This window comes from Schistocerca nitens, chromosome 9 (genome assembly GCF_023898315.1).
Source record: "Schistocerca nitens isolate TAMUIC-IGC-003100 chromosome 9, iqSchNite1.1, whole genome shotgun sequence".
Taxonomy (NCBI): Eukaryota; Metazoa; Arthropoda; class Insecta; order Orthoptera; family Acrididae; genus Schistocerca; species Schistocerca nitens.
Genome location: NC_064622.1, coordinates 387,698,461 through 387,711,735, shown reverse-complemented (window position 1 = coordinate 387,711,735; position 13,275 = coordinate 387,698,461). Strand labels below are relative to the sequence as shown.

The window sequence follows — 13,275 nt, the reverse complement described above, 5'->3', positions numbered from 1 at the left end:
CTGTTGAAAATTGTAGAATATTTTGAATATTTCAGGAAACAGCCATCCCCCAGATTACAATAAAATAAAATATCCAAGAGGAAGATGTATATGTAGGAACAATATTTTAATATTTACATTAAGTTTTTCAATCTGCCACCAACTTGCAATCTCAGTTAGACAACAAAAAAATACTTTTGGACTCCAGAGCCTGGAGACAGTGGTCATGTCTGTGGGATAGTCATGCTTGTGTGAATGTGTATACACACAAAGTTCAAGCTTTCACAACCAACTTTATGAGGAAAGAGGGAAGGAGAGGGAAAGATGAAAGGATGTGGGTTTTAAGGGAAAGGGTAAGGAGTCATTCCAATCCCGGGAGCGGAAAGACTTACCTTAGGGGGAAAAAGAACAGGTATACACTTACACACACACACATATCCATCCGCACATACACAGACACAAGCAGACATTTGTAAAGGCAAAGAGTTTGGGCAGAGATGTCAGTCGAGGCGGAAGTACAGAGGCAAAGATGTTGTTGAAAGACAGGTGAGGTATGAGCAGCGGCAAATTGAAATTAGCGGAGATTGAGGCCTGGCGGATAACGAGAAGAGAGGATATACTGAAGGGCAAGTTTCCATCTCCGGAGTTCTGACAGGTTGGTGTTAGTGGGAAGTATCCAGATAACCCGGACGGTGTAACACTGTGCCAAGATGTGCTGGCCGTGGACCCAGGCATGTTTGGCCACAGGGTGATCCTCATTACCAACAAACACTATCTGCCTGTGTCCATGCGAATGGACAGTTTGTTGCTGGTCATTCCCACATACAAAGCTTCACAGTGTAGGCAGGTCAGTTGGTAAATCACGTGGGTGCTTTCACACGTGGCTCTGCCTTTGATCGTGTACACCTTCTGGGTTACAGGGCTGGAGTAGGTGGTGGTGGGAGGGTGGATGGGACAGGTTTTACACCAGGGGTGGGTACAAGGGTAGGAGCCAGAGGGTAGGGAAGGTGGTTTGGGGATATCATAGGGAAGAACTAAGAGGTTACGGAGGTTAGGTGGACGGCGGAAAGACACTCTTGGTGGAGTGGGGAGGATTTCATGAAGGATGGATCTCATTTCAGGGCAGGATTTGAGGAAGTTGTATCCCTGCTGGAGAGCCACATTCAGAGTCTGATCCAGTCCCGGAAAGTATCCTGTCACAAGTAGGGCACTTTTGGCGTTCTTCTGTGTGATGTTCTGGGTTTGAGGAGATGAGGAAGTGGCTCTGGTTATTTGCTTCTGTACCAGGTCGGGAGGGTAGTTGCGGGATGCGAAAGCAGTTTTCAGGTTGTTGGTGTAATGGTTCAGGGATTCCGGACTGGAGCAGATTCGTTTGCCACGAAGACCTAGGCTGTAGGGAAGGGACTGTTTGATGTGGAATGGATGGCAGCTGTCATAATGGAGGTACTGTTGCTTGTTGGTGGGTTTGATGTGGACGGACGTATGAAGCTGGCCATTGGACAGGTGGAGGTCAACGTCAAGGAAAGTGGCATGGGATTTGGAGTAGGACCAGGTGAATCAGATGGAACCAAAGGAGTTGAGGTTGGATAGGAAATTCTGGAGTTCGTCTTCACTGTGAGTCCAGATCATGAAGATGTCATCAATAAATCTGTACCAAACTTTGGGTTGGCAGGCCTGGGTAACCAAGTAGGCTTCCTCTAAGCAACCCATGACTAGGTTGGCATAGGAGGGGGCCATCCTGGTACCCATGGCTGTTCCCTTTAATTGTTGGTATGTCTGGCCATTGAAAGTGAAGAAGTTGTGGGTCAGGATGGCTAAGGTAATGAGGAAAGAGGTTTTAGGTAGGGTGGCATGTGATCGGCGTGAAAGGAAGTGCTCCATCGCAGCGAGGCCCTGGACAATTATTTCGCATGTCCAGGGCCACGGCCAGGATCACCCTGTGGCTTATCCGGGTTATCTGGATACTTCCCACTAACACCAACCTGTCAGAACTCTGGAGATGGGAACTTGCCCTTCAGTATATCCTCTCTTCTCATTATCCGCCAGGCCTCAATCTCTGCTGATTTCAATTTGCCGCCGCTCATACCTCACCTGTCTTTCAACAACATCTTTGCCTCTGTACTTCCGCCTCGACTGACATCTCTGCCCAAACTCTTTGCCTTTACAAATGTCTGCTTGTGTCTGTGTATGTGCGGATGGATATGTGTGTGTGTGTGAGTGTATACCTGTCCTTTTTTCCCCCTAAGGTAAGTCTTTCCGCTCCCGGGATTGGAATGCCTCCTTACTCTCTCCCTTAAAACCCACATCCTTTCGTCTTTCCCTCTCCTTCCCTCTTTCCTCATGAAGTTGGTTGCGAAAGCTTGAACTTTGTGTGTATGTGTGTATGTGTATGTGTGTGTATGTGTGTCTATCGACCTGCCAGCACTTTCGTTTGGTAATTAGATATATTTTTCCCACATGGAATGTTTCCCTCTCTCTCTCTCTCTCTCTCTCTCTCTCTCTCTCTCTCTCTCTATATATATATATATATATATATATATATATATATATATATATAGGGTGTTTCAAAAATGACCGGTATATTTGAAATGGCAATAAAAACTAAACGAGCAGCGATAGAAATACACCGTTTGTTGCAATATGCTTGGGACAACAGTACATTTTCAGGCAGACAAACTTTGGAAATTACAGTAGTTACAGTTTTCGACAACAGATGGCGCTGCGGTCTAAGAAACTCTATAGTACGATATTTTCCACATATCCACCATGCGTAGCAATAATATGGCGTAGTCTCTGAATGAAATTACCCGAAACCTTTGACAACGTGTCTGGCGGAATGGCTTCACATGCAGATGAGATGTACTGCTTCAGCTGTTCAATTTTTTCTGGATTCTGGCGGTACACCTGGTCTTTCAAGTGTCCCCACAGAAAGAAGTCACAGGGGTTCATGTCTGGCGAATAGGGAGGCCAATCCACGCCGCCTCCTGTATGTTTCGGATAGCCCAAAGCAATCACACGATCATCGAAATATTCATTCAGGAAATTAAAGACGTCGGCTGTGCGATGTGGCCGGGCACCATCTTGCATAAACCACGAGGTGTTCGCAGTGTCGTCTAAGGCAGTTTGTACCGCCACAAATTCACGAAGAATGTCCAGATAGCTTGATGCAGTAATCGTTTCGGATCTGAAAAATGGGCCAATGATTCCTTTGGAAGAAATGGCGGCCCAGACCAGTACTTTTTGAGGATGCAGGGACGATGGGACTGCAACAGGGGGCTTTTCGGTTCCCCATATGCGCCAGTTCTGTTTACTGACGAAGCCGTCCAGGTAAAAATAAGCTTCATCAGTAAACCAAATGCTGCCCACATGCATATCGCCGTCATCAATCCTGTGCACTATATCGTTAGCGAATGTCTCTCATGCAGCAATGGTAGCGGCGCTGAGGGGTTGCCGCATTTGAATTTTGTATGGATAGAGGTGTAAACTCTGGCGCATGAGACGATACGTGGGCGTTGGCGTCATTTGGACCGCAGCTGCAACACGGCGAACGGAAACCCGAGGCCGCTGTTTTCGAAATTTTCCCAAATTTCTCCGTCCTTTAACGTGTTTTAGCGGCAACACAACCACCTAACCTTTATGCACATCGCTGTCTACCAACCCAAGTTCACCACAGGATCAACTCAACCAACACTTTTTCGCCTTTTTTCATACCAGAAATTGCTTTCTTGTTCACCTTTATCTCTCCCCATATATTTTTATCTCTCATTTTCATTTCAACCTCATGTTAAACTTTCCACCTTCAATACCATGTCACCCTCACAACACCCCCACAACAACCCCATTAAGTTTTATTTACATTCCCTCCGCAAACATGCCTTCACCCTAGCCAGATTACGCTCGCATATTTTATTTTCCCAGGCTTGTCTGACATTTGGCATAACCCCCAAAGGCCTCACACTTAAAGTTCCCACCTCTGGCTGCAACCCTTCTTTCCATCAGTCCCTATACCAGTTCCAAACTGAACAATCCATTGCCCTCACCCACCTAATCCTTCACCTACACATCAACTCAGCCAATGAACACACCCGTCAACTCCTATCCTTAATAAAAGTCCTCAATCTTTCCTCTCCCTTATCCACACCGGCTATTCAGAGCATCCTCCTACAGGCCAACCGCAAATTAGAGCAGCATGCCACCCTTCACCTCAAAAAACTATCCAATCTCCTGGTTTCCCACCTCCGGAAAGGCAACTCACTCACCCTTCACAACCTTTCCAGCAAACCTCAACCACCTCTCATTGCGCACAAACCCAGTCTCTCCCATCTACTCAATCTCCCACTTCCAGCTCCACTCCCTCCAAAACCTCAAAATTCCAATCAACACAATCTGGTACCACAACACCCTAATTCAGTAGTTAACCTTTCCTCCAAAACTCTCTCCCAATCTGAAACCTCTGTCCTATCCAAAGGCCTCACCTTCAGCCCCACTCCCAGATTCAACCAAACAGCCCTCGTCAAAGATTTACTGTCCTACACTCGTACTCTCTGCTGGAAGTATGACTTTGCCACGAAGAAAAATGATCCGAATCCTACCCCTAATGATACAACTCCCCAAGACACTACCCAAATTGAACCCTGCCTGGAACAGTTCCGTCCTCCGTCACAGCGGGACCCACCTCCTCTTCCTCAAAATCACCCTCTCCAAACCTTCCAGGAATTTCTGACTTCCAGCCTTGCCTCTCAATCCTTCTTAAAAAACCTTAATCCTACTCCCAACATCACCACTGCTGAAGCCCAGGCTATCCGTGATCTGAAGGCTGACCGGTCCATCGTCATTCTTCCGGCGGACAAGGGTTCCACGACTGTGGTACTTGATCGTCGGGAGTATGGGGCTGAGGGGCTGCGTCAGCTTTCTGACAACACCACATACAAAGTTTGCCAAGGTAATCCCATTCCTGATGTCCAGGCGGAGCTTCAAGGAATCCTCAGAACCTTAGGCCCCCTACAAAACCTTTCACCTGACTCCATCAACCTCCTGACCCCACCGACACCCCGCACCCCTACCTTCTACCTTCTTCCTAAAATTCACAAACCCAATCATCCCGGCCGCCCCATTGTAGCTGGTTACCAAGCCCCCACAGAACGTATCTCTGCCTACGTAGATCAACACCTTCAACCCATTACATGCAGTCTCCCATCCTTCATCAAAGACACCAACCACTTTCTCGAACGCCTGGAATCCTTACCCAATCCGTTACCCCCGGAAACCATCCTTGTAACCATTGATGCCACTTCCTTATACACAAATATCCCGCACGTCCAGGGCCTCGCTGCGATGGAGCACTTCCTTTCACGCCGATCACCTGCCACCCTACCTAAAACCTCTTTCCTCATTACCTTAGCCAGCTTCATCCTGACCCACAACTTCTTCACTTTTGAAGACCAGACATACCAACAATTAAAGGGAACAGCCATGCGTACCAGGATGGCCCCATCGTACGCCAACCTATTCATGGGTCGCTTAGAGGAAGCCTTCTTGGTTACCCAGGCCTGCCAACCCAAAGTTTGGTACAGATTTATTGATGACATCTTCATGATCTGGACTCACAGTGAAGAAGAACTACAGAATTTCCTCTCCAACCTCAACTCCTTTGGTTCCATCAGATTCACCTGGTCCTACTCCAAATCCCATGCCACTTTCCTTGATGTTGACCTCCACCTGTCCAATGGCCAGCTTCACACGTCCGTCCACATCAAACCCATCAACAAGCAACAGTACCTCCATTACGACAGCTGCCACCCATTCCACATCAAACGGTCCCTTCCCTACAGCCTAGGTCTTCGTGGCAAACGAATCTGCTCCAGTCCGGAATCCCTGAAGCATTACACCAACAACCTGACAACAGCTTTCGCATCCCGCAACTACCTTCCCGACCTGGTACAGAAGCAAATAACCAGAGCCACTTCCTCATCCTCTCAAACCCAGAACCTCCCACAGAAGAACCACAAAAGTGCCCCACTTGTGAAAGGATACTTTCCGGGACTGGATCAGATTCTGAATGTGGCTCTCCAGCAGGGATACAACTTCCTCAAATCCTGCCCTGAAATGAGATCCATCCTTCATGAAATCCTCCCCACTCCACCAAGAGTGTCTTTCCGCCGTCCACCTAACCTTCGTAACCTCTTAGTTCATCCCTATGAAATCCCCAAACCACCTACCCTACCCTCTGGCTCCTACCCTTGTAACCGCCCCCGGTGTAAAACCTGTCCCATGCACCCTCCCACCACCACCTACTCCAGTCCTGTAACCCGGAAGGTGTACACGATCAAAGGCAGAGCCACGTGTGAAAGCACCCACGTGATCTACCAACTGACCTGCCTACACTGTGATGCATTCTATGTGGGAATGACCAGCAACAAACTGTCCATTCGCATGAATGGACACAGGCAGACAGTGTTTGTTGGTAATGAGGATCACCCTGTGGCTAAACATGCCTTGGTGCACGGCCAGCACATCTTGGCACAGTGTTACACCGTCCGGGTTATCTGGATACTTCCCACCAACACCAACCTATCCAAACTCCGGAGATGGGAACTTGCTCTTCAATATATCCTCTCTTCTCATTATCCACCAGGCCTCAATCTCCGCTAATTTCAAGTTGCCGCCACTCATACCTCACCTGTCATTCAACAACATCTTTGCCTCTGCACTTCTGCCTCGACTGACATCTCTGCCCAAACTCTTTGTCTTTAAATATGTCTGCTTGTGAGATGTCTGCTTGTGTCTGTATATGTGTGGATGGATATGTGTGTGTGTGCGAGTGTATACCCGTCCTTTTTTCCCCCTAAGGTAAGTCTTTCCATTCCCGGGACTGGAATGACTCCTTACCCTCTCCCTTAAAACCCACATCCTTTCGTCTTTCCCTCTCCTTCCCTCTTTCCTGATGAGGCAACAGTTTGTTGCGAAAGCTTGAATTTTGTGTGTATGTTTGTGTTCATTTGTGTGTCTGTCGACCTGCCGGCACTTTCATTTGGTAAGTCACATCATCTTTGTTTTTAGATGGATTTTTCCTGTGTTGAATGTTTCCCTCTATTATAACCATATATATATATATATATATATATATATATATATATATATATATATATATATATATATATATAGACACACACACACACACACACACACAAACACACTCCTGGAAATTGAAATAAGAACACCGTGAATTCATTGTCCCAGGAAGGGGAAACTTTATTGACACATTCCTGGGGTCAGATACATCACATGATCACACTGACAGAACCACAGGCACATAGACACAGGCAACAGAGCATGCACAATGTCGGCACAAGTACAGTGTATATCCACCTTTCGCAGCAATGCAGGCTGCTATTCTCGCATGGAGACGATCGTAGAGATGTTGGATGTAGTCCTGTGGAACGGCTTGCCATGCCATTTCCACCTGGCGCCTCAGTTGGACCAGCGTTCGTGCTGGACGTGCAGACTGCGTGAGACGGCGCTTCATCCAGTCCCAAACATGCTCAATGGGGGACAGATCCGGAGATCTTACTGGCCAGGGTAGTTGACTTACACCTTCTATAGCACGTTGGGTGGCACGGGATACATGCGGACGTGCATTGTCCTGTTGGAACAGCAAGTTCCCTTGCCGGTCTAGGAATGGTAGAACGATGGGTTCGATGACGGTTTGGATGTACCGTGCACTATTCAGTGTCCCCTCGACGATCACCAGTGGTGTACGGCCAGTGTAGGAGATCGCTCCCCACACCATGATGCCGGGTGTTGGCCCTGTGTGCCTCGGTCGTATGCAGTCCTGATTGTGGCGCTCATCTGCACGGCACCAAACATGCATACAACCATCATTGGCACCAAGGCAGAAGCGACTCTCATCGCTGAAGACGACACGTCTCCATTCGTCCCTCCATTCACGCCTGTCGCGACACCACTGGAGGCAGGCTGCACGATGTTGGGGCATGAGCGGAAGACGCCCTAACGGTGTGCGGGACTGTAGCCCAGCTTCATGGAGACGGTTGCGAATGGTCCTCGCCGATACTCCAGGAGCAACAGTGTCCCTAATTTGCTGGGAAGTGGCGGTGCGGTCCCCTACGGCACTGTGTAGGATCCTACGGTCTTGGTGTGCATCCGTGCGTCGCTGCGGTCCGGTCCCAGGTCGACGGGCACGTGCACCTTCCGCCGACCACTGGCGACAACATCGATGTACTGTGGAGACCTCACGCCCCACGTGTTGAGCAATTCGGCGGTACGTCCACCCGGCTCCCGCATGCCCACTATACGCCCTCGCTCAAAGTCCGTCAACTGCACATACGGTTCACGTCCACGCTGTCGCGGCATGCTACCAGTGTTAAAGACTGCGATGGAGCTCCGTATGCCACGGCAAACTGGCTGACACTGACAGCGGCGGTGCACAAATGCTGCGCAGCTAGCGCCAAATGACGGCCAACACCGCGGTTCCTGGTGTGTCCGCTGTGCAGTGCGTGTGATCATTGCTTGTACAGCCCTCTCGCAGTGTCCGGAGCAAGTATGGTGGGTCTGACACACCGGTGTCAATGTGTTCTTTTTTCCATTTCCAGGAGTGTATATGTGGGTTTTAAGGGAGAGGGTAAGGAGTCATTCCAATCCCGGAAGCGGAAAGACTTACCTTAGGGGGACAAAAAGGACGGGTATACACTCGCACACACACACACACACACACACACACACACACATATATATATATATATATATATATATATATATATATATATATATATATATATATATATATATATATATATATATATATATAACAGAGGGAAACATTCCACGTGGAAACAATATATCTAAAAAGAAAGATGATGAGACTTACCAAACAAAAGCGCTGGCAGGTCGATAGACACACAAACACAAATATACACACAAAATTCAAGCTTTCGCAACAACCTGTTGCCTCATCAGGAAAGAGGGAAGGAGAGGGAAAGACGAAAGGATGTGGGTTTTAAGGGAGAGGGTAAGGAGTCATTCCAATCCCGGGAGCGGAAAGACTTACCTTAGGGGGAAAAAAGGACAGGTATACACTCGCACACACACACACATATCCATCCACACATACAGACACAAGCAGACATGTCTGCTTGTGTCTGTATGTGTGGATGGATATGTGTGTGTGTGTGCGAGTGTATACCTGTCCTTTTTTCCCCCTAAGGTAAGTCTTTCCGCTCCCGGGATTGGAATGACTCCTTACCCTCTCCCTTAAAACCGACATCCTTTCGTCTTTCCCTCTCCTTCCCTCTTTCCTGATGAGGCAACAGTTTTATATATATATATAACAAGACAGGTATACACTTGCACACACACACATAACCATCCGTACATACACAGACATTTGTAAAGGCAAAGATTGGTTTGGGATTGGAATGACTCCTTACCCTCTCCCTTAAAACCCACATCCTTTCGTCTTTCCCTCTCCTTCCCTCTTTCCTGACGAAGCAACCGTTTGTTGCGAAAGCTTGAATTTTGTGTGTATGTTTGTGTTTGTTTGTGTATCTATCGACCTGCCAGTGCTTTTGTTTGGTAAGTCTCATCATCTTTGTTTCTAGATATATTTTTCCCACATGGAATGTTTCCCTCTAGAGGTGTCCAGTATTACGTTCACAGAACTGTATGTATTTGTTATGTGGAATGGGTGGCATGCAACATCATCTTTGCCTCTTCACTTCTGCCTCGTCTGACATCTCTGCCCAAACTCTTTGTCTTTAAATATGTCTGCTTGTGTCTGTATATGTGTGGATAGATATATGTGTGTGTGCGAGTGTATACCTGTCCTTTTTTCCCCCAAGGTAAGTCTTTCCGCTCCCGGGATTGGAATGACTCCTTACCCTCTCCCTTAAAACCCACATCCTTTCGTCTTTCCCTCTCCTTCCCTCTTTCCTGATGAGGCAACAGTTTGTTGCGAAAGCTTGAATTTTGTGTGTGTGTTTGTGTTTGTTTGTGTGTCTATCGACCTGCCAGCGCTTTCGTTCGGTAAGTCACATCATCTTTTTTTTTAGATATATTTTTCCCACGTGGAATGTTTCCCTCTAGAGGTGTCCAGTATTACGTTCACAGAACTGTATGTATTTGTTATAAACTTTTTTGGCGTATGTATATGTATTTGATATCATTATAAGGTGCATCATGGACATATAAATATATAAATATATTAACCATGAAATGAGCAGCAATTGGTGCAACACAAAATTAAGCATACAGTTGAGCATTTTGTTTTCAAAAATGTTTTTGAGTTGGTATCATTGGTATACCGATGGCTGAGACAAAAGAAAGGATATCTGCATATGTCCTGGAGAAAAGGAAAAATGACTTCAAACCTAGCTCCAGGAGAGACATAGATCACAGTAGGTAATTGGGACACACACAGACACACACACACACACACACACACACACACACACACACACACACACACACACAAGAAATACATGCTCACATTTGAAAACAGGTGCAGTATCGTCTGTCACAACTGCTGAATACTGATAATGCAAATACTCTTTTTTATTTATTCAACTGTAAAGAAAAGTGTCTGTAAGGCTTTCTTTAGTCATTGTCAAATTAATATTTTGAAGTGAGTGGCTCTCTGGAAAGTATGATTTCTTAAAGAGATATTTCTTTAAAATTAAGAGCTGACGTAAGTTATGTAGATATGGAATTACAAAATATGCAGTGCTACATTCTCTGTTTTTCTTTTCAGCCAGATGTGCTTTAAATGATGGGTCTGGACCAAGACGAGCTCGGACTATGAATGCACTATATGACTCAGATGTGGATATAGATGTGAGTATCTGAGAACTTTTTATCTGTTTTAGCCTCAGTAGCATTCACAAGTGCAGTTGAGATGACAAATCCATATTTGTGCTGTATAGTCTGGCAAACAAGCTAGCCATCTGCATTAAAAGTTGTAAGCATGTGATATAATGGATCCTTAGGACGTGTACAAGATTGTGTTTTAATTGCACGTACCATTCTGAAGGAGTGATGATAGTCCAGCACAAAGAGTGGAGCTTAAACATTGTCCTGGCAGTCAGGCAAACAGTAAGCTCTAAGAGACACTGAAGATGTGAGGGATTTCCCTGTTGCCAATATATATGGAGAGAATGCTCACAGAAATAAAATATGTCTGTGTAAAAATCTTGAATGAAACAATGGAAAATCCAGGATGGTATGTAACAATATTATGAGAAGGACAGTTGCTATTCACCGCGTAGTGGAGACGCTGAGTGGCAGATTAGGTACAACAAAAAGATTCTCACAATTAAAGCTTTTGGCTATTAAGGCCTTCGTCAACAATAGACATGTACACACACACACAGACACACACACACACACACACACACACACACACACACACACACACAAACGCAACTCACACACATGAATGCAGTTTCAGGCAGTGTGGTTTCATTTACATGAGACTGCAGTCGTGTGTGTGAGTTGCATCTGCATGAGTGTGTGTGTGTGTGTGTGTGTGTGTGTTTTGTTAACAAAGGCCTTAATGGCCAAAATCTTTAATTGTGAAAGTCTTTTTGTTGTGCCTATCTGTGACTCAGCATTCCGCTATATGGTGGGTAGCAAATTTCCTTCTCATTATATTGTTAAAAATCTTTAATGGTTAGTTTCATAGCATCAAGTAATTATACATTTATCTCAAAGATACCAAATTGAGTGCATCATTGAGCCCATCAATGCTTCGAACATTTTTATATGCTGAAAACTATACAAGTTATAGCAGTATAAGTGATCGTAATTTTTTCCAATTTCCTTAACAATTTAATTGTGTGTGAACCTGAAGTGCTACAGACTCAAATCAGGTGGTAAATGAAATATACCAGTTTATACTACATCATACTTTAATACACTAGATAATTTTTACAAGTAACAAACAATTTTGCAATCCATCAAATTAAGCCAGAATATGCAATTCTGCACAGTAACATGTGTTATGAACTCAGCACAGTGTCAGCTCATCCATTGCCTGTTATCCATCTGAGGATTAGGTGAAAGGTTATTGAAAGATTATTCAGAATAAATGGCAACTTAATTTTTATTTTTATGTTTTCCTTCTGCAAAATGTTTCAATGTGTATTTTGTCAATAATAAGGGAACCAATAGATTTATAACATAGTTTGTAAGGGGGCAAAGAATCACAACAAAGGTGGCTATCTTTATATATGTGTAGTTTTAATGTTTTATTTGCAGAATTTGAATGTTGGACATGAAATAATTTTCATTGTAATGAACAGGGCAATGCAACGTTAGCAACCATTTATAAGCAAGATGTGTCAGTGGCATGGTGTTTTTTGCTGTCAGTTGTGGTCACAATCAAGGTGGTGAATTTTGTAGTAGACAATGCTGGAGTGAGATTTTTCTGTGGTATATTGACAGCACTCAGTGTGAAAGACCTTAAATTTTATGCTGTGTGTTGAACTCTTATGTTAGTTCATCATCTACAGATGGTAGCTGTTCACATACTGTGAGAACTTCTAACTTTGTTGGTTAATTGGTTTAAGGGAGATGGGTATTGGATACTGAAATGAGTAAAACATTGTGTATTTCAGTGTGACACAATGTGCAGCAGTGAACTAAAGCCTGTTTGAATCAATATCTTGTGAAATAGTTAGCACTTACATGAAACTAAATAGATATTTTGGTTCAGATTTATTATCACTTTTAAATGACTGTGCAATCATTTAACAACCTTTCAGATTTTCATAAATTTAGGGTGCCTATGGACGTTGAAAATTAATGCTTACATGTGATAGGCTCTTGCTATTGGAATTCACAGTGTTCAGATCTGATGTACTGCCAACTTTTCTGCATGCATATATGAATCAAGCTAACAAATTGTTCACATCAAAACTGTTTTCATTTTATTTCTTTTATCGTGAGGCTACCATTCACAAGTGAATTCTCTTTTATTTAATAAAATAAACTTTGTTAAATTTAAGTCATAAATGCTTATCACATTCAGTTACTAAACTAGCCCATTTTTTAATTTATTTGCAAGTGTTATTGTATTTTGCTATTATCACCAGTGGCTAGGGCACTGAAGAAAGTCTAACAATTCCACAGCCATGTTTCCTTACACATGCATTTGAGCCAATATTTCTACTAGGTTGCACATTTACCCGACCCTCTCCTATTGAGACAGCACCTCACACCAGTAATTTTACTAGTTGAAAGAAACAGAGGAGCTCACAAGTATTGGCCTTACATGTGCTTACTACT

The 13,275-nt window shown here is 44.7% G+C and overlaps 1 protein-coding gene across 1 annotated transcript in view; it reads left to right on the top strand.

Annotated features, from left to right (window-relative positions):
- LOC126203689 (fatty acid synthase-like) overlaps positions 1-13,275 on the top strand; it is a 469,334-nt gene that overhangs the window by 137,724 nt on the left and 318,335 nt on the right. The window contains exon 12 of the mRNA XM_049938059.1: positions 10,742-10,824. Within this exon, the coding sequence (XP_049794016.1) occupies positions 10,742-10,824 (83 nt within the window). The remainder of the gene's footprint in view (positions 1-10,741; positions 10,825-13,275) is intronic.